Source organism: Bufo gargarizans, chromosome 11, assembly GCF_014858855.1.
Source record: "Bufo gargarizans isolate SCDJY-AF-19 chromosome 11, ASM1485885v1, whole genome shotgun sequence".
Classification (NCBI taxonomy): Eukaryota; Metazoa; Chordata; class Amphibia; order Anura; family Bufonidae; genus Bufo; species Bufo gargarizans.
In genome coordinates this window covers 37,522,928-37,547,177 of record NC_058090.1, presented here as the reverse complement: position 1 = coordinate 37,547,177, position 24,250 = coordinate 37,522,928, and the positions used below count along the sequence as shown (strand labels likewise).

The 24,250-nt window shown below is 45.1% G+C and overlaps 2 protein-coding genes across 4 annotated transcripts in view; one reads left to right on the top strand and one right to left on the bottom strand.

Annotated features, from left to right (window-relative positions):
- On the bottom strand, positions 1 to 20,434 carry AP5M1 (adaptor related protein complex 5 subunit mu 1). Of its 3 annotated transcripts, none has more exons than XM_044271580.1 (9): positions 20,343 to 20,434; positions 17,497 to 17,599; positions 15,613 to 16,258; positions 6,564 to 6,791; positions 6,219 to 6,358; positions 4,769 to 4,854; positions 2,320 to 2,438; positions 1,849 to 1,945; positions 1 to 267 (listed from the first exon to the last, which is right to left on the bottom strand). In XM_044271580.1, exons 2-9 carry the CDS (start codon positions 17,562 to 17,564, stop codon positions 185 to 187), a joined length of 1,467 nt encoding a protein of 488 aa, XP_044127515.1. In that variant the 5' UTR covers positions 17,565 to 17,599; positions 20,343 to 20,434; the 3' UTR covers positions 1 to 184. The 3 variants fall into 3 exon arrangements, with proteins under 3 accessions (XP_044127515.1, XP_044127516.1, XP_044127514.1); XM_044271581.1 differs by having other exon boundaries at positions 20,289 to 20,405; XM_044271579.1 differs by lacking the exon at positions 20,343 to 20,434 and adding an exon at positions 19,972 to 20,257.
- EXOC5 (exocyst complex component 5) overlaps positions 20,407 to 24,250 on the top strand; it is a 40,379-nt gene continuing 36,535 nt past the window's right edge. The window contains exon 1 of the mRNA XM_044271578.1: positions 20,407 to 20,554. Within this exon, the coding sequence (XP_044127513.1) occupies positions 20,528 to 20,554 (27 nt within the window). The 5' untranslated portion in view covers positions 20,407 to 20,527. The remainder of the gene's footprint in view (positions 20,555 to 24,250) is intronic.

Here is a 24,250-nt window from a genome sequence, read left to right as displayed (position 1 = left end):
TTGAGACAATGATGTAATTTCCATTAGATTCATTATTTTTTGAAGTTTGGACAATGGTCACCAAAAGCAAATATTCAATCGTACAGATTCTTAACATTTAAATATGTGAAATGATAGAAATAAGTGAGGTAAAGTGCTTTTGATTGGTCATCCATCTTCACAATTTACAAATCACTGTTGGTCACTAATCAAAGAACGATCTGCATACGATAGGTGCCGGCGCCTTGGAGTTCCATAAGAAGTAGTCTGCTGAGATGAGCTCTCGTGCTGTAAAGCAAGGAAACAATGTGAGATGATACAGGCCATTCTCAAATACACCAGCTGAACAACCAGAATATAGACACAGGCTGTTAGGGATTTATTGTCATGGAAACCCTACAACTATTAAGTGGAATGTATCACCAGAATTATAAATGTTTGGTGGTATATTCTTTTAATACTATTCTACAATTAAATATTCCAATTTTCACAATGGTCACTAGAGCAGTCACAATAGGCTTCCTGTTTTCTGTAGATTACTTGGCAGCTTTGACGTATAGACTGGGACATCATGAGCAGAGTCCTCTCATTCTCAGTAGAAACGGTAACTCTACTGTACTGCTGGCAGGATAGTAATATTGCAGACAGATATGGCTCTGTACGCCTGTCCCCTGTCTCTCCCTGGTGTATAGGGGAGGGGGTATTTTACTCTATTACTTTTTGGAGACCAATAATACTTGTCTATTTTTTTATCAATCAAGTTCCATTTATTTTAGCTGCCATGAGGCACGCATAACCTGAGTGTGTCTGTGTGTGCCTTTAATATGCCTTAAAAATAAACTATAAATTGCTACAATGTTATATTCTATATTTAAAATTTTATTAATGAAGGTAAAATCAGAGGAATGGTAGGATTCCTTATAAGGCTACTTTTGACACCTGCGTTCGGTGCGGATCCGTCTTGTATTTGCACAGACAGATCCGCACCGATAATGCAAACACTTGTATCCGTTCAGAACGGATCCGTTTGTATTACTCTTTAAAGGGAACCTGTCACCGGGATTTTGTGTACAGAGCCGAGGACATGGGTTGCTAGATGGCCGCTAGCACATCCGCAATACCCAGTCCCCATAGCTCTGTGTGCTTTTATTGTGTAAAAAACCCGATTTGATACATATGCAAATTAACCTGAGATGAGTCCTGTCCTTGACTCATCTCAGGGACAGGACTCATCTCAGGTTAATTTGCATATGTATCAAATCGTTTTTTTACACAATAAAAGCACACAGAGCTATGGGGACTGGGTATTACAGATATGCTAGCGACCATCTAGCAACCCATGTCCTCGGCTCTATACACAATATCCTGGTGACAGGTTCCCTTTAAATAAAAACTCTAAGTCAAAACGGATCCGTCCTGACTTACATTGAAAGTCAATGGGGGACGGATCCGTTTTCAATTGCACCATATTGTGTCAGTGAAAACTGATCGGTCCCCATTGACTTATATTGTAAGTTAGGACGGATCCGTTTGGCTCCGCATCGTCAGGCGGACACCAAGCAGCGTTTTGGTGTCCGCCTCCAGAGCGGAATGGAGGCGGAACGGAGCCAAACTGATGCATTCTGAACGGATCCTTATCCATTCAGAATGCATTGGGGCTGAACTGATCAGTTTTGGGCCGCTTGTGAGAGCCCTGAAACGGATCTCACAAGCGGACCCAGAAACGCCAGTGTGAAAGTAGACTAACAGTGGAGTCAAAGGGGATAAAAAGCAGAATCTCACATATACGCTTTTGTCCATTAGCCCATATTGTAAATATACTCAGTAAAAATGGTGAACGACCAAGAATGAACATAAAATGACTCTTACAGGTAAGGATTTTTGGCTTTGCCGTTGAGAAGACTTGGACAGAGTGCTGGTCGGTGTAACATCCCGTTAGGCTGTAGTCAGGAATCCTAAATAAAAGCTACGGACACAACAAGAGTTTTAGCACCACACAAACATTCAGGATGTATACAATACATGAACTTGTGTAAGAAACACCCTGGCTCTGCCATTGTTTACTAGGCACAGCTCCATACTTATACTAGTGGCCGAGCCTGGTATTACAATACCAGGCATGGCCACTACTAGGTGTACGAAGCTGTACCTGGTAAACCATGAGTATGGAGGTGGTTCTCTCTGGTATGATGCAGCCTCTTCAAACAGCAAGGAAACGGCAGGAATACCAGGAGTCGTACTCGCACTGATTTCATATTGATGGCTTATCCTAAGGATAGGAGACAAAGTTTAAAGTCTTGGATAACCTCGTTAAAATAAACACTTCATTCCTTAACTTACTTTGACATAAGCAGTGTTTCCAACACAAATGGGATCCACTGGGTCGTTCAGGTGTTTCTCCGATAGAAAAGTCACAGTTCCTGACAAGGAAATCTCTAAGGATTTGGGAAACTTCTGGCCTGAAGATAATTGCAAAAAAAAACTAATTGTAATTTATTTTATTACGTGCCATTTATTCCAGTCAGCTGTGTATATGAAAAGGCATCACATACAAAAGACAAAAACAAGTACAATATACATATAAGTAACATAGTGACAGACTGGTACAGGAGGAGAGAGGACCCTGCCTGCAAGGGCTTACACTCCGCAAGGGAGGCATAACATATAGAAACCTCACCACATCAACAGGTCTGTACATTTCTGATCATCCCGTAAAAAAAAATTTGAACCTCCAACAACCTATTAGGTCTTTAGCTTGGCAGAGTGAAGGTGAACCTAAAGATGCAGCACTTAAAGGGGTTGTCCAGGTTTGGAGCTGAACCCGGACATACCTCCATTTTCACCCAGGCAGCCCCCTGACTTGAGCATCAGAGCAGTTCATGCTCCGATGCTCTCCTTTGCTCTGCGCTAGATCGCGCTAGAGTTCCGGTGACGACCCGGGCTCTCCATGGGGCTGCCAGGAAGCCCGGTGACGTCACCGTCACTGATGGGCAGTGTGTTACTGTAAACAAAAGAGCCCGTGCCCTGCTCGATCTAGCGCAGGGCAAGGGAGCACATCAGAACATGAGATGCTCCGATGCTAGTATCAGGGGGGACTGCCTGGGTGAACATATGGTATATGTCCGGGTTCAGAGCTGAACCCGGACAACCCCTTTCAAAGGAGGTTGTCTGGGTTACAAAAAAACATTTTCATATACCTTCTTAGGGAATTCTGAGTCCCTGAAATCCCCTGTACTGAGCCTTAAAGGGGTTTTCCCATCTCAGACAATGGGGGCGTATCGCTAGGATATGCCCCCACTGTCTGACAGTTGGGGGTCTCACCGCTGGGACCCACACCTACACCGAGAACGGAGCCTGGAAAGTTGTGGAGGGCACACACTGCACATGAACAGCCACCCCCCAATATTTATGTCTATGGAGCCGCCAAAAGTATCCGAGCGTATTTCCGCCAGGCCCCGTAGAAATGAATGCGAGGGGTGGCCGGACAAGCGCGGTGCGCTCCTATTCAGTACTATGGGGAGAGGGCCTGGTGGTGTCAGGACCCGGGGGAAACCCGAGGTCCTCCGGCCACCGCCTTCCCCGCTCCATTCTCAGTGTAGGTGCGGGTCCCAGCGGTGGGGCCAGTACCTATCAGGCAATGGGGGCATATGCCCCCATTGTCTGTGATGGGAAGACCCCTTTAATGTATTAGTCAGAGTGGAAAGTGTCTATAAAGATCTTGTTATTCTGGAAGGACCCAGCATGTCCATGCATTACACTGGTACCCACAGATTTTCATAGGGATTGAATAATGCTTTATTTCTCCTGTGGTGGCGCCAACCCTTTCAGCCGATGGGTGAGGATACCTGTCACACAGAGGGACTGCCAATTCTTTCAAACTGGGTACTGCCACTAAGTTATTTTTTAAGAAAATGTGTTCACTACTATGTGTGTTCAGACTTTGTGTGCAGAAACTGACAGAGGAACCTGCACGGACCTTCATTCGACCACAGGTTATCTGAATGGGGCTAAAACTGCAGATGGATCGGCGGCATGCAAAACTGTGGCAGAAGGCCAAGGGCCAGCCTCAAATTAATGAGGAGATATCAGCTTACACTTAAAGGTTTTTTTTTCGAGATTTTTGAACTGATGACTGATCCTCTGGTGGGGGGCCAACACCCAGGACCCCCGCTGATCAACTGTTTGAGAAGGCACCGGCGCTCACAGTAGTGGCACAGCCTTCTCTCAGTTCACCAAGCACAGCGCCGTCCATTGTATAGTGGATATGCAGCTCGGCCCTATTCACTTCTATGGTGGTGACCTGCGCCTAGGTCATGTGACCAATGACCGTGACATCACATGGCCTAGGGAAAGTGAGAGAAGGTCGCGGCGCTACTGTGAGTGCTGGTGCCTTCTCAAACAGCTGAACGGCGGGGTCCCGGGTGTCGGATCCCCACTGATCAGATACTGATGACCTATCCGGAGGACAAAATCTCGGAAAATCCCTTTAAAACATTTTTGCAAATGTTTATGGAGTTCTCAAACAAAGCCATTTAGACACTAAATCAAAAAGTGACTTTGTAACATAAACCTCATCTCTAATTTTCATTATTTTGCAGCGAACAGTGGAGGTGGTTTTCATTTCATCTTGAGTGCTTTTGTATTTTAGTGTAATACTGAGGATTTTCTCTAATCAGATAAGCTTCGTATATTTTCATTCATATTATTTAAATATATATGTTGCAAGAGAAATGAACCAGGCCAGATAATATTATTTTTTTTAATTATTATAAAAATGCTTAATACTTACCTATCACCCAAACTACAAGACTCTTCTCTCTTGATAATTCAAGATGCCCGTGGCTTACTTTATATTCAAAATGCTTTATCTGGCCTCTGTAATACACGAGAGCAGATTAAGGGAACCGCACTATAATATAGCAACACATTAGCTTCTTTACTGTTCTCTCTTACCCAATTGCCCATTATATGACATTAAAATAAAAATCTAATAAAATGGATTTGTATATTCTCATGATCCAACTGTGCCGTTTCCACCGCCCTATGTAAAGTATCTATGACAATTCAGCATTCAAGCCACAATGGGTGTTACGCTTGTTATACGGGATACATTTTGAGAGAATTTGCCATAATTATTCTCTGAGTGACTGAGAAAACCCCCAAAAATTGTATTGTTCTATAGTTTAACTGTATGAGTCCTGATCAGACCGCAACAGTGGGTTAGATCTAGGAAGAGATGATACAAATGTATTGTAAAGGTTGTTTACAATGAACGGTATCTGACGGCATTATAATAATAAGCAAAAGCAAAAATACAGAGTAAAAATGTAAGCATTAAGTATTATTTATTAATACGCGATTTAATTGTAAGTGACATCACAAACCTAATTGGACATTACACAATAGTATCCGATGTCTGATTGGTGAAACTAACTGCCTTTAAATTCCAAAAATTCTACACTTACCAAAATAATGTAAAGCAAATTTTAAAGAATTTATAATATTCGTACTCTAAAAAAATAAATAAAAATGCTTTCTTTGTAAGTAAAAAAATAAACAATTTCTATAAAATAAATTATCCTCATAGGAAGGAACAGAAGACAAATACCTTGGAAGATGTACTTATTAAAATGATGGACCGGAAAAAAAAAAAAAAAGAAAAAAATCGAAAAACATAGCAAGGCACAAAAAACAAATACCTTGGAAGATGTATTTATTAAATTAAGGACCGAAAAAAAAGTTAAACTGTGGATTAAAGAAACATGTTATTGTTATAATATCTACAAATAATTAAAAAAAAGCTAAAAATATTTTTTCTTTTACATGTGCAGTTTGGTTTAGTATTTCATGACATCAAAATACCTAAATGGCAACTATTATTTTAAATGACACATTTGCAATATATGATAAGGCTATATATGATAAACATTCCATATCAGTTAATATTAAAATAATACTGTCAGGCCTTAAGTGATAAAAAACAACAACACATATTTAATATTCAAATAATATATGATAAAAATTCCATATACTTATTATTAAAATAATGTCGTCAGGCCATGTGTGCTAAAAATTCCACATACTTAAATCTTAAAATACTGTCAGGCCATATGTGATGAAAATGCCATATGCTTAATATTAAAATAATATCGTCAGACCATATGTGATAAAAAAAATTCCATATACTTAACATTAAAATAAAATATAAAAATAAATAGAAATAAAATAAAAAATCTTACTTGTTGAAAAAGGGTATTTGTGCTTCACAGTAATCAAACCCATTCTTTATGCTCTCGTGAAGCTTTAGTTTAACCGATATCTGTACCTGATGTCCATCATCTGTCAACTGGTAAAAACCTAATATGGGAGGCACAGGTACCTGTAACAAAAAAAAAAAAAAAAAAACGAATAATAATACTAGAAAATGATAGCAAATCGAATAAAAAAAAATAAAAAAAAAGTATCACGCACAGGGCAACCATGCAAAGTCAACACCTGTGAAGGCACAGGACTACCGGACTAATATAAAAGATATTCTTGGTACAGCTATAGTCTATAAATCCAGGCTCCTAGCCCCCATTTACCTGGGATGTGTAGTAACACAATTGAAACAAATCAAAGGGCGGAATGAATGGAAATTTGTAGGGCCCGTTGAAAGCAGAATCGTCTGTCGCAGCCACACTGCTTGAGATCAGCATGGAAGAGTCAATGGAAGTCACACAGGGATGGACCAGGATATCCTGAAGGGGGGAGCCATTGGCAGGAAGATTCAAGCCGACTATTACATTTGGGCTGATTGTTTCCAAATTACACTTTGGGAAGAAGAAAGAAATAAGAAGAAAAAAAAATAAAAATGATGACGTTAATTAGATCTGTTTAAATGCTCCAACCAAGGCTTTTAATCCAGCCGTCCACTTACTCAGCGCAAGCTTCCAATGACGCCCTGCGGGACTCGTGCATTAAATCAATCAAATGTACCTTTTGCATAATAAAAAATAATAATAATGATTTACATAGGTCCGTACATGCTAATAAGTCCTTGAGCCACTTTAGGTTGACTGCAATCAAAGAGTCATTATTTTAGGTAGTGCTGAATACGTCGGTCCCTCGGAGCTAATGTCGCTCGTACAAAGATAAACAAAAGAGAAAGCGGCAGGAGAAGAGCTGAAATGACTCGGGCTCCCACCATGTTCATTGACCACCACCTGCATAAACATCTGCCTGCCCTTCACCGGCGACACATTTGACTGCCCACCGCAACCGCTTTCTGAATGCCGGTAATACATTTCAACTACCAACAAACTGTGTTCTGCAAAAAAAAAAAAAAAGACCGCTGCCAGCACATGGGAATATGATGAAAATCACTCCGTTTTGTCTTTTTATTGCTTTTTTTCCAGTTAATCTGTACAGCTATTTCTAAGTATCTAACCACAATCTGTTCACAGAGTACAAAAATTCATTCTTACTCATTTCAAAAAAATTAAAAAAAAAAATTAACAGGAGCCACAGGCCCGACCTGGACATATTTTGTTAAGTGTAGATTTTATTTATTTTAATTTTTTAAAAATTATTATTTACGAGGCTAAAAAAAGTCAAATTCACTATATTTGATGGAAATATTTTATGGTTAATGACAGCTTAGTTGCGTATCATTTTGGTGCATTTTTTGCAGTGATTTGTTAATGACAGCTTAGACTACTTTCATAATCTGCGCTTTTTACTTTCCGGCTTTGAGATCCGTCAGAGGATCTGAAAAACCGGAGGAAAACGCTTACGTTTTGTCCCCATTCATTGTCAACGGGGACAAAACTGAACGGAACAGAGTCACCAGAATGCATTCCGTTTGGTTGCGTTCCCATACCAGACACAAAAATTCTGCAAGCAGCGTTTTTGTGTGCGTCATGGGATACTGAAAAAAAAGGATCCGGCATCATTGACTTATATTGTGTCTCATGCCGGATCCATTTTTTCAGACACGAAAAAAAAAAAGGAAAAAAGGGATCCGGTGCCTATTGACTTACAATGGTTTTAGTGCCGGATCCGTCTTGTTCAAAAACGTAGATGTGAAAGTAGTCTTAAAGGGGTTTTCCATTTGGCATTTCTTTTACCTTTATTGCCCCTATCTCCTGTTCTGGGCTGTGGTCACATGACCATGTCCGTGCAGCTCTCTTCTTATTTCCTGTGATGTTATGTCCATGAGCGGGGCAGAGATAGGGGCGTGTCCAATGTAGCTGGGTGGGAGGAGCTATAAACTAACAGTGTGCGTGGTTAGAGACGGGCTGGAGCGGTGGCAGAGGAAGGAGAAGTGCATCATGGGTTTGGTTGGATGCAGGAACAGGAAGTGCTACATACAGGATGGAAACAACCAGAGGGATTGGTTTATATGGTGAAAAACAGGTCGGGAGAGTTCAACTTGAATGTAAAAAAAAGCATGGGAAGGATAGACATTAAGTAATCAACTACATGAGCCTATCTGTTAAAAACCATAGTCATCCTGGAAAAGCCCTTTATGGGTCATAGCTATTCATGAGCGCCTGCTTCCCTACCCACCAGTTCCTAGTTTTATCTTTCTCTCTACGAGAGAACTGACAATTATCAGCAGATGGGCAGGGAAAGCAGGAGCTCATGGATAACCGTGACTCTTCTCAGGTGGCCAGGACTCTTTTCCAGGCCTGGGCTGCAGTGATTATGATGCTGGTTCTCGGCAACCACTGACTTTTAGCTGATGAGTGACACACCGCTGACATCAGCATGTCTGTCACTAGTTTATACTGCCCCCAGTGAGGTCAGCATAACGTTGATGACGGGTTCCCTTTAAAGATGTTTTTATACATAACCATGACAGGGGGGATATGCACTATGTTTAATGGCTCACGCACACGGCCGTTCTGTGCATTGGGGATCGCCATTAGAGGTCCCCAATGCATGGGCAACATCCGTGCGGCTGCTGCGACGGATCCAGACCCATTCAACTTGAACGTGTCGGTGATCCATCCGCACCACAAAAAACTAGAACATGTTCTATTTTTTTTGCGGTGCGGAGGCATGGAGAGAAACCCCATGGAAGCACGCCATAGTGCCTCCGTTCCGCACCGCAATTTCCAGACCCATTCAAGTGAATGGGTCTGCATTTGTGATGCAGTGAGCACATGGCTGGTGCCCATATATTGCGGACCCGCTGTTTGTGGGCACGGCCATGTGCATGAGACCTAAAGAAAAGAAGGCTTCACTATCGACAGAGATTCTTTACAGTAAGAGCAGTGAGACTACCAGATGTTGTAGTGGTTGGTTGATTCATTGCGCAAGTTCATGAAGGGCCAGGATGCCTTTCGTGTTATGGGTACTAGATTTCTTGAGATGGGACCTATTATGATTACGGGGATTATTATTACGTTTGACGTTGGAAAGGAATGGACAACCACCTTATAAGGGTTTTTGCCTTCCTCTGGATCAAAATAGTAGGGTTAGTATAGATTGGACTAAACCTGTGTCTTTTTATAACTTTATTTATTATTTAATTCGTTTTTTCAGCAGTGCTCAGCCTTATTAACTTGAATAGGCATGAACTGCAGCACCACTGGCTCTCATATTGGAAGGGACTGTCTATGGCTACTTTCACACTCGCATTTTGGGCATGCTATTTCCAGAACATGATTAAGGGGGCGGCCATTTTGCCTGCGCTGTTGTTAACAGCATTTAGAGATAGCTTTTACAGCAGCCACCGTAGGCCATAGACACAATAGACAGGAGGAGACCGCGCTGACTTCAAAGGGAGAGTTTTCTAGGCATGCTCTGTGACCCGTGCAGAGGTCATTGTGCAGGGAGGGGGAGTAGATAAGCTGTGACCATCACTTATTGTGAATAGTGTATACAGGTTTTATATTTTGTTGTAATCCTGCCTGTGATGATATTGTACTGGCTTCTGTTGATAGTAGTGTTAATAGAGTCTCAAGGGTCTATAAAAGCAGGTACCCCACTTTTATAGAACTTTGAGACAATATTAACACTACTATCAACATGAGGTCATCTAGAGAAACAGCAGGTTTTTTAAATTCCTTTTCTCCTTTAGGTGTTTAGGTATCAGAGCAATCAAATGAAAGTTATGTTTTAACATAAGGGTCAGAAACAGGGTTTTGTTTAGCCTCTCGGCCATTAGTTTTTCTATGTACAATAAGTACCCTGGACCACTGAGAGGTCTATTTTTCTGTATAGTTTATGCATTGAGCGCAGAGATCACAGAGAGGACTATAGGGTGCACTATACTGGCTACATATCTGTAAAGAATAAATCAAGGCAACTGGACGTACTGTAGATTTCTTGAAAACGTTTCACTCGTTCTTCCAACAAGCTTTCTCAATTCTGAGTGACTGTACAAGAATTCTCTGGGAATAAATATGTAACTTAATCCACATCTGGTAATTATACCCAGCATGGGGTCAGAGGTCATTATACCCAGCATTGGGTCAAAGGTGTTGATTGCATTATCCTAATTGGAGTCAGTAGGTGATAAAGACTTCCCAGAAAAAGGTGTCAAGACAGCATTGTATGTGGCAGACAATAGATGTCTAACCCCTCCGCCTCTATTCAAGCTTGGCTTCTCCATTTTTACGTAGATGGCCTCCTTCACGCCTCGTTTGTACCAATCGGCCTCCTTATCCAAAACACGTACTTGACTGTCTTCAAAGGTGTGACCTGTTCCTTTTAGATGTAAGTACACGGCTGAATCTTGACCATAGTTTTTGGCTCTTCTATGCCGAGCCATACGCTGATGTAGTTGTTGTTTTGTTTTGCCGATATACAGTTCTGAGCATTCCTCATTGCACTGGACTGCGTACACAATGTTGTCCATCTTGTGTTTAGGCGTTGGGTCTTTGGGGTGAACCAGTTGTTGCCTCAGTGTGTTGCTGGGTTTAAAGCAGACAGGGATGTGATGTTTATTAAAAATCCTTTTGAGTTTCTCAGACACCCCAGCTACATATGGGATAACCATATTCTTGCGTCTGTCATGCTTCTCGCCCTCACTGGTAGTCTTGGTGCTCTTTCTTCTTCTTCCTTCTGTTTTGACAAAGGCCCAAACTGGATACCCACAAGTTTTAAGTGCCCCTCTGAGGTGTTGGAGTTCCTTCGCCTTGGCCTCTGTGCTGGTGGGGATTTTCTCTTCTATTGTCTGCCACATACAATGCTGTATTGACACCTTTTTCTGGGAAGTCTTTATCACCTACTGACTCCAATTAGGATAATGGGATCAACACCTTTGACCCAATGCTGGGTATAATTACCAGATGTGGATTCAGTTACATATTTATTCCCAGAATTTTTGTACAGTCACTCAGAATTGAGAAAGCTCGTTGGAAGAATGAGTGAAACGTTTTCAAGAAATCTACAGTACGTCCAGTTGCCTTGATTTATTCTTTACCGATATATACCATGACCTGGATAAATGAGAACCTTCACAGATATACTGGCTACAGTCCGATATATTGTGTATAAGACCGTCCTATAACTGCCTCCTGTACATTCGTCCCAGACCCCACCGACTATCACCGAGCCACAACCACCAGACGTCCCTGTTCCATTCTTATTGCATTGAGTTTTGCACAGTCTACCGCTCCGATCCCTACGTGACAGATTTGGTGCTTAAAGAAAGGTAGGGATTCAGTCTTCTGAGAGATACATTTAAAAATGGTCAACATTTGCTATTTCTGCATGGAAGACATTATAGAGGAGACTGGTAATGGTTTCCCTGCATGAATCGCAACCCCTTAATGTTATATAGGCCTACGTATTGCATATATATATATATATATATATATAACTACAATTTTCGTACTCCTCCTCGGCTGAAAATACTCCTCAAAAATGGTAATCGGAGTATTTGTACTCTTCCGGTAAAAATGCAGTGCGACCTCTGCCGCTATCCATTGCGCGCTTAGCTGGGTTTTGCTTTCATAAAAGCTGGCAGAGATTCCTCTAAACTGTACAAAGAAGAAAATGACATTTGCATACATGGTTTAATATGAGAATAAACGCACTAAGGTGAATGAATCGGGCAGGCTTCACGGGTAGCTGCCTGAGCCACAAATCACATACATCATTGGGCTGAGACCTACAAACGGCATTCACTAATCGCACACGTGGCGGCTTACATCATTCCGTAACAGGTAACAGAAGAAAGGCAATTTCCATGGCCATTTGGCGTCTTCACGATAATTCTTGATAGCCCATTAGACATGGCAAGAACATCAAGGGAAAATGAGATCCACTTCTGTTCGGGGATAAAAGCCCGACAAGTGGATGTAAAATGAATGACGTTCACAACACTTGTTGGTTCCTGAACAGCAGTGTTGACTACAAGGCCGTCTTACCCCTATGCACAGACCAAGTCCTCACGCACGCGACCGTATTTTCTTCCGCATCCCATTCGCGGACAGGAATAGGCTTTTTTTTACAATGATGCCTGTGGACACTGCACGAAGCACACCGCCGGTATCGTATTTAGCGGGCTGCAAGATACATACAGTTGTGAGCTTAAGGCTGCATGCACACGAACGTTGGTGGTTTCCGTTCCATTTTTTTTGCGGATAGGATGCGGACCCATTCATTTCAACAGGTCTGCAAAATATGCGGACAGCACACCGTGTACTGTCCGCATCAGTATGTCTGTTCCGTAGCCCCGCAAAGAAAAATAGAACATGTCCTATTTTTCTCCGTTTTAGGCATTGTTACAACAGATCCGCAAAAAAAATAAAAAATGGATGGCATATGGATGCCATTCTTTTTTTTTTTTACAGATCCGCAATTTGCAAACCGCAAAACACATAGGGTCATGTGCATGTGGCCTAAGGCTTAGGCTGCATGCAGACAACTGTATTTTGGGAGTTGTCCAATCTGCATTTTTTGTGGATCGCACACAGACTCATTCAATTCTACGGGTCTCACAAAATACAGACAGCACACGGATGTCACCTGCGTTCATCAAACTGATCAATATCTGATCAGTGGGGGTCCAACACCCAGGACCCCCGACAATCAGCTGTTTGAGAAGACACCGATGCTCGCAGTAGCTCCAGCGCCGTACATTGTATAGCGACTGTGCTTGGTATCACACTCAGCCCAATTCACTTCTATGGGGCTGAGCTGCGCCTAGGTCATGTAACCGATGATTGTGATGCCACGTGGCCTAGGCTAAGGTGCGAGAAGACTGCGGCACTACGACGAGCACCGATGCCTTCTGAAACAGCTGATCGGCGAGGTTCCCAGGTGTTGGACCCCCACCGATCAGATACTGATGACCTATCCAGAGGATTAGTTCATCAGTATATAAGTCTCAGAAAACCGCTTTAATCTGACCATTCTCTATAAAATTTTCCTTTCAATATCTGGCGACTTATGATTTGTGTGCATGAGGCCTGTAGGGCAGCACATGGAGTACTTAGAGCTCAGTAGGATGTGCCGTCATAAAGTGCCTGTCACGGACGGTGTACAGGAAACAAGACAAAGCAACATGCATATATGACTCACTGGATCCAAAGCTAAGGAACCAAAAGGGAGACCCCTGCAAAAGACCTCACACTTTCCCTGGCTGCTCAGCCTATGCAAAGATCCCAAAGGTGGATGGTTGCATATCCACGTACCTCGACTATATAACCCCTGAACACCCTACAATAGTGAGGGGACACGACCACCGGCTCCCTACACCAGACACGGAGGGAGTCAGGGTCACCTGGGATCCAGCAAACAGAAAATAACAGATAAATGTTCAGCACTTAACTTTTGTAGCAGACTGGGAAACAGGATCAGCATGCACACACACTCCAGGAAGAAGTATAAGCCACCCAGTAAAGCATTATGGGGAGGAATTTAAAGGGAAGCAATCAGTCCAACTACATGACAGCTGAGAGAGGGCTAACGAGATGAGGAACTGAATACCACAACAAAGAGAACTCAAGGAGGAGGTTCTGAAAGGCCTCTGTCAGAGCTTCTCAGCTGTCTGGTTGTGACAGTGCCTCCGTACACTACTGTATTACAGATGTATTTTCTCCTAGAAGCAATGTGATGGAACCTGCCACAATTCCTTTCCGTTTTATTCCATATGGATCTGAGAAAAAAAACACTCTGTAGGTCGTCGTATGAAATCTGAGGCAACTCAAACTTTGATGGACCCATGATATGGTCCCCAGAGTAAAGACTGCCTAGCGTACCTCAGACAATCGCAAAGCTCACATTAAGACTTCATTTGATCTCGTGGTGGTCTAGTAAACATCAAGCACTCAGTTTTCACAACCCACTTAAAGCAGCACTCCGACAATTTTTTTAGATTCTTTTGCCCGTAAGTACAGGCCATCGTGTAAAATGGCGAGCTCACTCAACGGGGGCTTCCTCTTTGTAATACCGTCTCTGTTTGGGTGCCTTGTTCGGTCATGTGATCTGCAAACTGACTTTCCGATCCACATAGCGCCTGCGGTTTGGACCCGGAAGTCACTCTCTCTATGATTGTCTATTAGAGCCTGGATTTCGTTCACATTTTCGTGTGGTGCTTGCGAAGCAGCCGCTCTGCGTTCAGCTACCACGGCAGCTCTAATTAAACTATTGAGACCGCATTGTTTGGTGGGTCTGCATTGTTACTGGATCCATCATTCGGCAAAACGGATCCGGCATTGCGGTCTGCGCATGCTCAGACCGCAAATAATTTGAAAATAAATAAATGCCGGATCCGTTTTTCCGGATGACACCGGAGAGATGGATCCGGCATTTCAATGCATTTGTCAAAAGGATCAGGATCCTGATCCGTCTGACAAATGCCATCAGTTTCCATGCGTTTTGACGGATCCGGCGACGGAACTGCCTGCCGGAATCCTCGGCCGCAAGTGTGAAAGTACCCTAAGACATTCTTTTCATATTTCCTTTACGCAACTTTAAGAGGATGATAGGTAAATTCATTATCTCACTGTATTCTGTAGAAAGGTGACATTACTGTATTTTTCGGTTTATAAGACGCACCTAGGTTTTAGAGGTGGAAAATTAGAAGAAAAAAAAATTTCATCGGACCTCAGATCAAACTTCTAATCTTCATCATAACTCAATATCAAACTTCAGATCAGACCCCCATATCAGACTTCCATTTCACACTCCAATATCAGACCCAATATCACACCTCAGATCAGACCCCAATATCAGATCCTTAAAACAGACGGAAAATAACTAAATGAACTTACCTCTAATGCTCAGGACAGCGCGGCCACTCTGCACACCCAGCCGCTCCTTCTGCACTCACCGCTCCCTGGTCTTCTCTGGCCCACACTGCCCTGTGACCTGACGTTGCACAGCACCAGGTCATAGTGCGCACACTACATCCTGAAGCTGTACTAGTCATTGGAGCACGGGCCCGGAGAAGACCAGGGAGCGGTGAGTACAGCAAGAGCTAAGCAGTGCTACTCTCACTGCTCACTGGGCTTCCTGTATATTAGTGAGCGTTACCATAATAGAAGCTCTCACTAGTATTCGCTCCATAAGACACACTGCCATTTCCCCCCCCACTTTAGGGGGAGAAGTGCGTCTTATAAGACGAAAAATGCAGTAATTCATCAGACATCAAAAAAAGATATACTTGTCATATAAAGTTTAGGCTTTTACCTTGCAGGACACTGTCCCATGCACCTGCCACGTGTCACTATCATCCCCTTTGTCATACTGTGTGGAATTCACTTTTTCTGTGATATAAACTTCAATTTGAGCTTTGCCTTTTTGTTTGCTGGTCTTCCACGCCGGAGATTTATAAGACTGGTTCGCAGATGCGTTGCTTAGATTATCAGGCAATGCAAAAAAGTCAGTGTCCAGTGGAGAGCCTAGCGGACAGGCCTGTGTCACCAGAAGTGGAAGCTGGGTGAGCCTAGAGGAAACATCCGCCTCCGCGTTGTGTCCGGAATTCACAAACTGCATAATTCCAGATAAAAGGGAAAATGCTTCAGAGATACTACTAACATTAATAAGTGGTGGGACAGGCGTCAGTAGCTGCTCCACCAGAGGAAGACATACGTAGATAAAGTCACCACTCTGAATGGCCAGGACAGGCCAGAGGCTTCCTTCAGAAACCACCAGGGAGTATACATTTGTTTTACTGATCCTGGCGCAGTTATCTCTGTATTCCACAAAGTTTTTCTCCTCGTTTGTCAGTCCAAGTTCATGGAGCAATGCTTTTAAGAGGTCTACATCTTCCGGGATGTTCACATAGCTTGCCCTGTTGAAGGCCTTGGCTCGTTTCTCCACTGTAGGGTAATGCCTGGAAGACATTGGAATACACTCTTTCTGTAAAAGACATGATTTTAATGTTCTCTCAAAACCATTATGAGCATATTCTTCGGACACTAAGACACTTTTAGCAAGAAAAATATTTCTAAAACGTGTGAGCACACCTAATGGTTTGGAGCAGGGCCTGGAGATGTCAGATGTTTCCTTGGGTACATTGCGCATAAAAGTATTAAAAAGGTTCTTCAGGAGTTTGATATTGATAGCCTATCCCCAGGATTGGTCATCATTATGATATTGGTGGGGATCTGACTCCCGACATCCCCACCAATCAGCTGTTTGAGGAGGAAGCAACGCTTCCTCAAAGCTTACCGAGCACACTGCTGTCCATTTGACCGTACTGTAGCTCAGCCCCATTCACCTAAATGAGATTGAGCTGTGACTAGGCCATGCGACCAACGTATGATGACATCACTGGCCTAGGATGCACCGCAGCCTCTTTAAAAAGCTGATCGGCGGAGGTGCCTGGTGTCGGACCCCCGCTGATCTGATATTGATGACCTAAACTGGGGTCTTAGAGAACCCCTTTAACCCTCTCATCTACCACAGACCACCAGCTTTCCATTACTCTAAACCACAAGGGTAGAAAACGTCAACCTTTCCATTACCGTAGACAACTGAAGGAGGGGGCACTTAGCCTACCTTTATCCTAGTTTCCAATAGTAACCACATGAACCTCTCTACAGTCGCTGAAGAAGGACTGTTGTTCCTTGGGCCCACTGGAGGAAATTATTCTTGTATCATCAATAAAGTTCAATGGAGTTAGAATCAACAAATACACCCTGGTGGCAAATGATTGGCTCCAAAAACAGCTAAATCAGTTTTTTCTGCTGGATCTTTGGGGCCTATTACGGTATCAGAGCCTGGGGCCACCTGGGGATCCTCTGGTACTCTGGTGGGCCAGTCTGACCCTGAGAAGCATTGTTCTGTTACATGGTGACTGTTCAGATGAATGGCCGTCCATATAATACACTTTTACAAAGTAGATTTTGGCTAGGTTCCATAGAATGGGATCCTTAGTAGGGGCCCACAATAACAGGCCACATGGACAGAGGTTCTCTTTATAGCCAGTCCCTATAAACACATTACCCACTGCCGTAACACAGACCCCTAGATTAGTCTGAGATCTTTTCTTCTTCTGCCATCATCTATCCTTGGGGAATGTCTTGTAGAACATAACCCATAGAAGTTGTTACTGAAGATCCTTATTACCTTGAGAACTTTACTTCTCCTCGTCCCCCTGGCCGGTGATAGAAGATCCACAGTCCACGGATAGGCATTATTCTTCTCTAATATTGACATCGACCTGCCAGACCTGTCGAAATATTTAAGTAATTAAAAAAATTTGTAGAGTATATTTATGATACTTAATTGAGGTTGATTGGTCATTTAATTATGTGATCGCCGGTAAGGATAGCGGGGTGACATTTATCCTCCAGAATTCTGCCGCAAATTGGCGCCAAACACAGCTGTACATGCTTTGCAACACACTTATTAAAGGTGCTTTCTCATCTCAGACAATGGGGGCATATCGCTAGGATATGCCTCCTCTGTCTTATAGGTGCGGGTCCCACCTATATCAGGAACGGAGCCCCGCAAAGTGATGGCTGCAGGACGATGATCCGGCCACCAGCAAGCGCTCTTCCCATGGTTGTGAATGGGAGCGCACCGCACATGACCGGCCTCTGCTCCCCATACACTTCTATGGGCCCGATGGAAATAGCCAAGGTTATTTTCGGCGGCTACATAGAAATTAATGGAGGGCGGCTGCGCAGTGCCCTCGCCACCACTTTCAGGGCTACATTCTCGATATAGGTGCGGGTCCCAGAGGTGGGACCTGCACATATCAGACAATGGGGGCATATCCCAGCGATATGCCCCCATTGTCTAAGATGGGAATCCCCCTTCAAAGGGCATCTGTCAGCAGTTTTGTACCTATGACACTGGCTGACCTGTTACATGTGCACTTGTCAGCTGGAGGCATTTGTGTTGGTCCCATGTTCATATGTGCCCGCACTGCTGAGAAAAATTATGTTTTATTATATGCAAATGAGCCACTAGGAGAAACGGGGGGCGTTGTCGTTACACCTAGAGTCTCTGCTCGCTCTGCACTTAGGTTGACAGGACCAGGTGTGATCATGTTTTCACTGTCTGGTCCTGTCAAGAAGTGCTGGCCACCTGAGCTCTTCTTATGGCTGCTGGTCAGGCGGTACTTTGTGCTGCACTGTGGTATTTGGTTCTGCTGGGGCGGTATCTTGTGCTGCACTGTGGTATTTGGTTCTGCTGGGGCAGTATCTTGTGCTGCTCTGTGGTATTTGGTTCTGCTGGGGCGGTATCTTGTGCTGCCCTGTGGTATTTGGTTCTGCTGGGGCGGTATCTTGTGCTGCACTGTGGTATTTGGTTCTGCTGGGGCGGTATCTTGTGCTGCACTGTGGTAATTGGTTCTGCTGGGGCGGTATCTTGTGCTGCACTGTGGTATTTGGTTCTTCTGGGGCGGTATTTTGTGCTGCACTGTGCTATTTGGTTCTGCTGGGGCGGTATCTTGTGCTGCCCTGTGGTATTTGGTTCTGCTGGGGCAGTATCTTTTGCTGCACTGTGGTAATTGGTTCTGCTGGGGCGGTATTTTGTGCTGCACTGTGGTATTTGGTTCTGCTGGGGTGGTATCTTGTGCTGCTCTGTGGTGTTTGGTTCTGCGGGGGTGGTATCTTATGCTGCCATGTGGTATTTGGTTCTGCTGGGGCGGTATCTTGTGCTGCCCTGTGGTATTTGGTTCTGCTGGGGCGGTATCTTGTGCTGCTCTGTGGTAATTGGTTCTGCTGGGGCGGTATTTTGTGCTGCACTGTGGTATTTGGTTCTGCTGGGGCGGTATCTTGTGCTGCTCTGTGGTATTTGGTTCTGCTGGGGCGGTATCTTATGCTGCTCTGTGGTATTTGGTTCTGCTGGGGCGGTATCTTGTGCTGCACTGTGGTAATTGGCTCTGCTGGGGCGGTATCTTGTGCTGCCCTGTGGTAATTGGTTCTGCTGGGGAGGTATCTTGTGCTGCCCTGTGGTATTTGGTTCTGCGGGGGCGGTATCTTGTGCTGCACTGTGGTAATTGGTTCTGCTGGGGCGGTATGTTGTGCTGCCCTGTGGTAATTGGTTCTGCTGGGGCGGTATCTTGTGCTGCACTGTGGTATTTGGTTCTGCGGGGGCGGTATCTTGTGCTGCACTGTGGCATTTGGTTCTGCGGGGGCGGTATCTTCTGCTGCACTGTGGTATTTGGTTCTGCGGGGGCGGTATCTTGTGCTGCACTGTGGTAATTGGTTCTGCTGGGGTGGTATCTTATGCTGCTCTGTGGTATTTGGTTCTGCTGGGGCGGTATCTTGTGCTGCACTGTGGTGTTTCTGGCCCCGCCTACTCTTGCACACATGTGTTGCTCCTCCTTCTGTCAACTTGGACCCTCCTACAACATGGGGCCCCTTTAGGTTACCAGTAATCTGCATTATCAGTATGGCCTGACTAGTCTGGACAGTAACCCACCCCCTTCAGTGGCCTGAATTCATTTAACCCTTTAAATCAGACTCTTTTGTGCCCACTCGGGTGCCAGTCATTACTGCTTTCATGCCAGCACTGCCCCCTGTACCTTTATTACTTAAAATGCATTAAAACAAAACAATAAAACAACAATATAAAAGCCGTGAACCCGACCTTGGCCGCGCAGCTCCCTCTCCCTCCCTTAGCTCTCTGGAGTCTGTCTGTGACTGTAGCTGTATTTGTCACGTGATCCGGCCGCAAAGCATTCTGGTAGGCCAAACCGTTTCCCTTGCCAACAACAAAAATGGCGACAAGAGACTCCCGTCGAAGGCGAAATCCCCCGAGCTTCCCTAAAGGTCGCCAAATGTCTCCGTTTCATTTCTTCAGGCTGCATCTATACACTAAGGCCGCGGGGCGCCAACCTGCGTGGGATCTAGTACGGCATGGCTATGGAACTAGCTACTCCCAGCATGCCCTGACAGCAGACTCGCCTGGTCACGAGCATGCCGGGACGGGCCGCTGTGCAGCCTCTGCAGCGCCCTCACCCGGTGTTCTCCCGCGGTCCGTCCAGCTCCGCTCTTGTTTTCACTGCTGGGTCAGGGGTCATCAGCTGCTTCCGGTCCCTGTCAGCGCTTCACTTCCGGTAATAATGGCAGCTCGCTGATCCCCGCCCGGGAAGTGTCCGGAGCCTGGCCCGGGATTTAGCCCTTGGGGCCTCACACAGAGCACCATGGCCGCCACCGCGGAGCTGTTCGAGGTGAGTGAACGTCCGACGCGTCCTCTGCTGCCGCCTGTACACACTGGCTGCGGAGCCGTGCGTTATGGGGGAGCTGAAGCAGCAGCCAGTATGTGTGTGTGTGTGTACGTATATATACGTTGGGGGGGGTGGGGGGTTTCTATGACAACACGGTTAGTATCAAGCTGGGGGTGCCTCCTTCCAAAGGGGGCCCCAGGAATGCTACCTTCTGGCCTGTCTCTATGACAGATCTCATTCATGGGGTGTTCGTAGACCCCCCCCCCCCCCAATAATAAGGTTCCCCAATATACAGCTGATCTCAGAAAACTGCATCAGGTGACATGATCTCTACTTTGAATCGCGGCGGGGGCGTCGCTGGCAGTGCTCCAGACTAAAAAAAATACCTAGTAGCCATTGGCTCCTGAACTGAAAAATTTAGGAGCCAAATCAAATTTTTAGTCGCCAAATCGAAACCGAATCAAAATTTTGGTATCGTGACAACGCTACTGCAATCAGATCGGCATAGGGTTGTTTTGATACCAAAATTTGGATTAGCTTTCGTCACCATAAAAAAGTATTGCGATACTCAATACCGCGCAAAAAATAAAAAAAAAACACCAAAAAAAGCTGCATGCATTTCGCATTTTATGAAACGTTCGGCCCATAATAGAACAGTCCTATCCTATTTTTTGGGGTGACAAGGTGACTAAAAAATGGCGAATGCTCACCGCATATGAGACATTTTTTAATAATGTAATAGTTTGGACAGCGCTATGTAATATGTTTATTTATTTATTGTTTATATATTTTATATGTAAAATTGGGAAAGGGGGGATTTAAAATATTTTAGGGTACTTTCACACTAGCGGTTTTCTTTTCCGGCACACAGGGGCTCAATACCGGAAAAGAACTGATCAGGCATATCCCCATGCATTCTGAATGGAGAGCAATCCGTTCAGGATGCATCAGGATGTCTTCAGTTCAGTCATTTTGACTGATCAGGCAAAAGATAAAACCGCAGCATGCTACGGTTTTATCTCCGGCGAAAAAAACTGAAGATTTGCCTGAATGCTGGATCCGGCATTTTTTCCCCATAGGAATGTATTAGTGCCGGATCTGGCATTCAAAATACCGGAATGCACCCGCACTAAATCCGGACCCATTAACTTCTATGGGGCTGTGCACATGAGGGGTGATTTTCACACATCACTTGTGTGTTGCGTGAAAATCGCAGCATGCTCTATGTTGTGCGTTTTTCACGCAACGCAGGCCCCATAGAAGCTAATGGGGCTGCGTGAAAATCGCAAGCATCCGCAAGCAAGTGCGGATGCGGTGCGATTTTCACTCATGGTTGCTAGGATGAAAGTCTATTCCCTGTATTATTTTCCCTTATAACATGGCTATAAGGGAAAATAATAGCATTCTTTAATACAGAATGCATAGTAGAAGGTCAATATAATAAACATTGGTGGCGCAGTGTGCCCCCCCTCAATATAATAAACATTGGTGGTGCAGTGTGCCCCCCCCTCAATATAATAAACATTGGTGGTGCAGTGTGCCCCCCCCTCAATATAATAAACATTGGTGGGGCAGTGCCAATGAGGGTTAAAAAAATAAAATAAAATTAACTCACCTCCTCCAATTGATCGTCTTCTGTTCTTTCTTCACGACCTGTCAAAGGACCTGTGGTGACATCACTGTGCTCATCACATGATACATCACATGATTCATCACCATGGTAATGGACCATGTGATGAGCTCAGTGACGTCACCACAGGTCCTGAAGAAAGAACAGGAGACCGGCAGCTACGCGATCAACTGGAGGAGGTAAGTTAATTTTTTTTAAATTATTTTTTAACCCTCATTGGCACTTCCCACTGTGCCACCAATGTTTCTTATACTCGGGTGTTGGGGGGGGGGGGGGGGCACACTGTGCCACCAATGTTTCTTATACTGGGGTGTTGGGGGCACACTGTGCCACCAATGTTTCTTATACTGGGGTGTTGGGGGCACACTGTGCCACCAATGTTTCTTATACTGGGGTGTTGGGGGCACACTGTGCCACCAATGTTTCTTATACTGGGGTGTTGGGGGGGCACACTGTGCCACCAATGTTTCTTATACTGGGGTGTTGGGGGGGCGCACTGTGCCACCAATGTTTCTTATACTAGGGTGTTGGGGGCGCACTGTGCCACCAATGTTTCTTATACTGGGGTGTTGGGGGCACACTGTGCCACCAATGTTTCTTATACTGGGGTGTTGGGGGGGCACACTGTGCCACCAATGTTTCTTATACTGGGGTGTTGGGGGGGGGGGGGCACACTGTGCCACCAATGTTTCTTATACTGGGGTATTGGGGGGGGGGCACACTGTACAGGGAGTCTAAAAGAATCAAATGAGTCACTAACTAAGGCCTCTTTCACACTTGCGTTGTCCGGATCCGGCGTGTACTCCACTTGCCGGAATTACACGCCGGATCCGGAAAAACGCAAGTGTACTGAAAGCATTTGAAGACGGATCCGTCTTCAAAATGCTTTCAGTGTTACTATGGCACCCAGGACGCTATTAAAGTCCTGGTTGCCATAGTAGGAGCAGGGAGCGGGGGAGCGGTATACTTACAGTCCGTGCGGCTCCCCGGGCGCTCCAGAATGACGTCAGAGCACCCCATTCGCATGGATCATGTGATCCATGCGATCACGTCATCCATGCGCTTGGGGCGCCCTGACGTCACTCTGGAGCGCCCCGGGAGCCGCACGGATGGTAAGTATGCTGCTCCCCCGCTCCCCACTACACTTTACCATGGCTGCCAGGACTTTAGCGTCCCGGCAGCCATGGTAACCATTGAGAAAAAGCTAAACGTCGCATCCGGCAATGCGCCGAAACGACGTTTAGCTTAAGGCCGGATCCGGATCAATGCCTTTCAATGGGCATTCATTCCGGATCCGGCCTTGCGGCAAGTGTTCCGGATTTTTGGCCGGAGCAAAAAGCGCAGCATGCTGCGCTATTTGCTGCGGCCAAAAAACGTTCCGTTCCGGAACGGAAGACATCCTGATGCATCCTGAAGGACAGACTGTCCATTCAGAATGCATTAGGATAATCCTGATCAGGATTCTTCCGGCATAGAGCCCCGACGGCGGAACTCTATGCCGGAAGAAAAGAACGCAGATGTGAAAGAGCCCTAAGTCGGATCTTTAGATTCTTTTCACCTGTGACTCATTCGATTCTTTCTGTTTCCCTGCACTTGTGTCAGTGACTCAGACTCAGAGCTGCTAAGTGCTTGCCTTGCCTCAGCTCTGATTGGTTGGTGGGTGGGGAGGGGAGGGGCTGGCAGAAGCAGCTTCCACTCTAGGATCAGATTACGCTCCTCCCGAGCCCCTCCCCTCCCCGCTGCCAGCGGCTCTGTGTGCTGTGACTCACTGACTCAGACTGAGGAGAACATCGGCGGCGGCGGGGGGGCAGAGAACTATCAGCTCCTGTGCCCGCCGCTGTTCAACTGCAGAGCTGCCGCGGAGGGTCTAGTCGCAAATGGCGACAAGACTAAAAAAGTCTTGTCGCCATTTGTAAATTCTAAGTCGCATTGGTCGCCTTTTTGGTCGCCATCTGGAGCCCTGGCTGGGCGTGCAAGTGGTCACATAATAGACAATATAATGTATTGTTATGATCGGACTGGACGGTAGAGCTTCTCAGTACTGGAACCAGTAGCCAGTGGAGCACTGT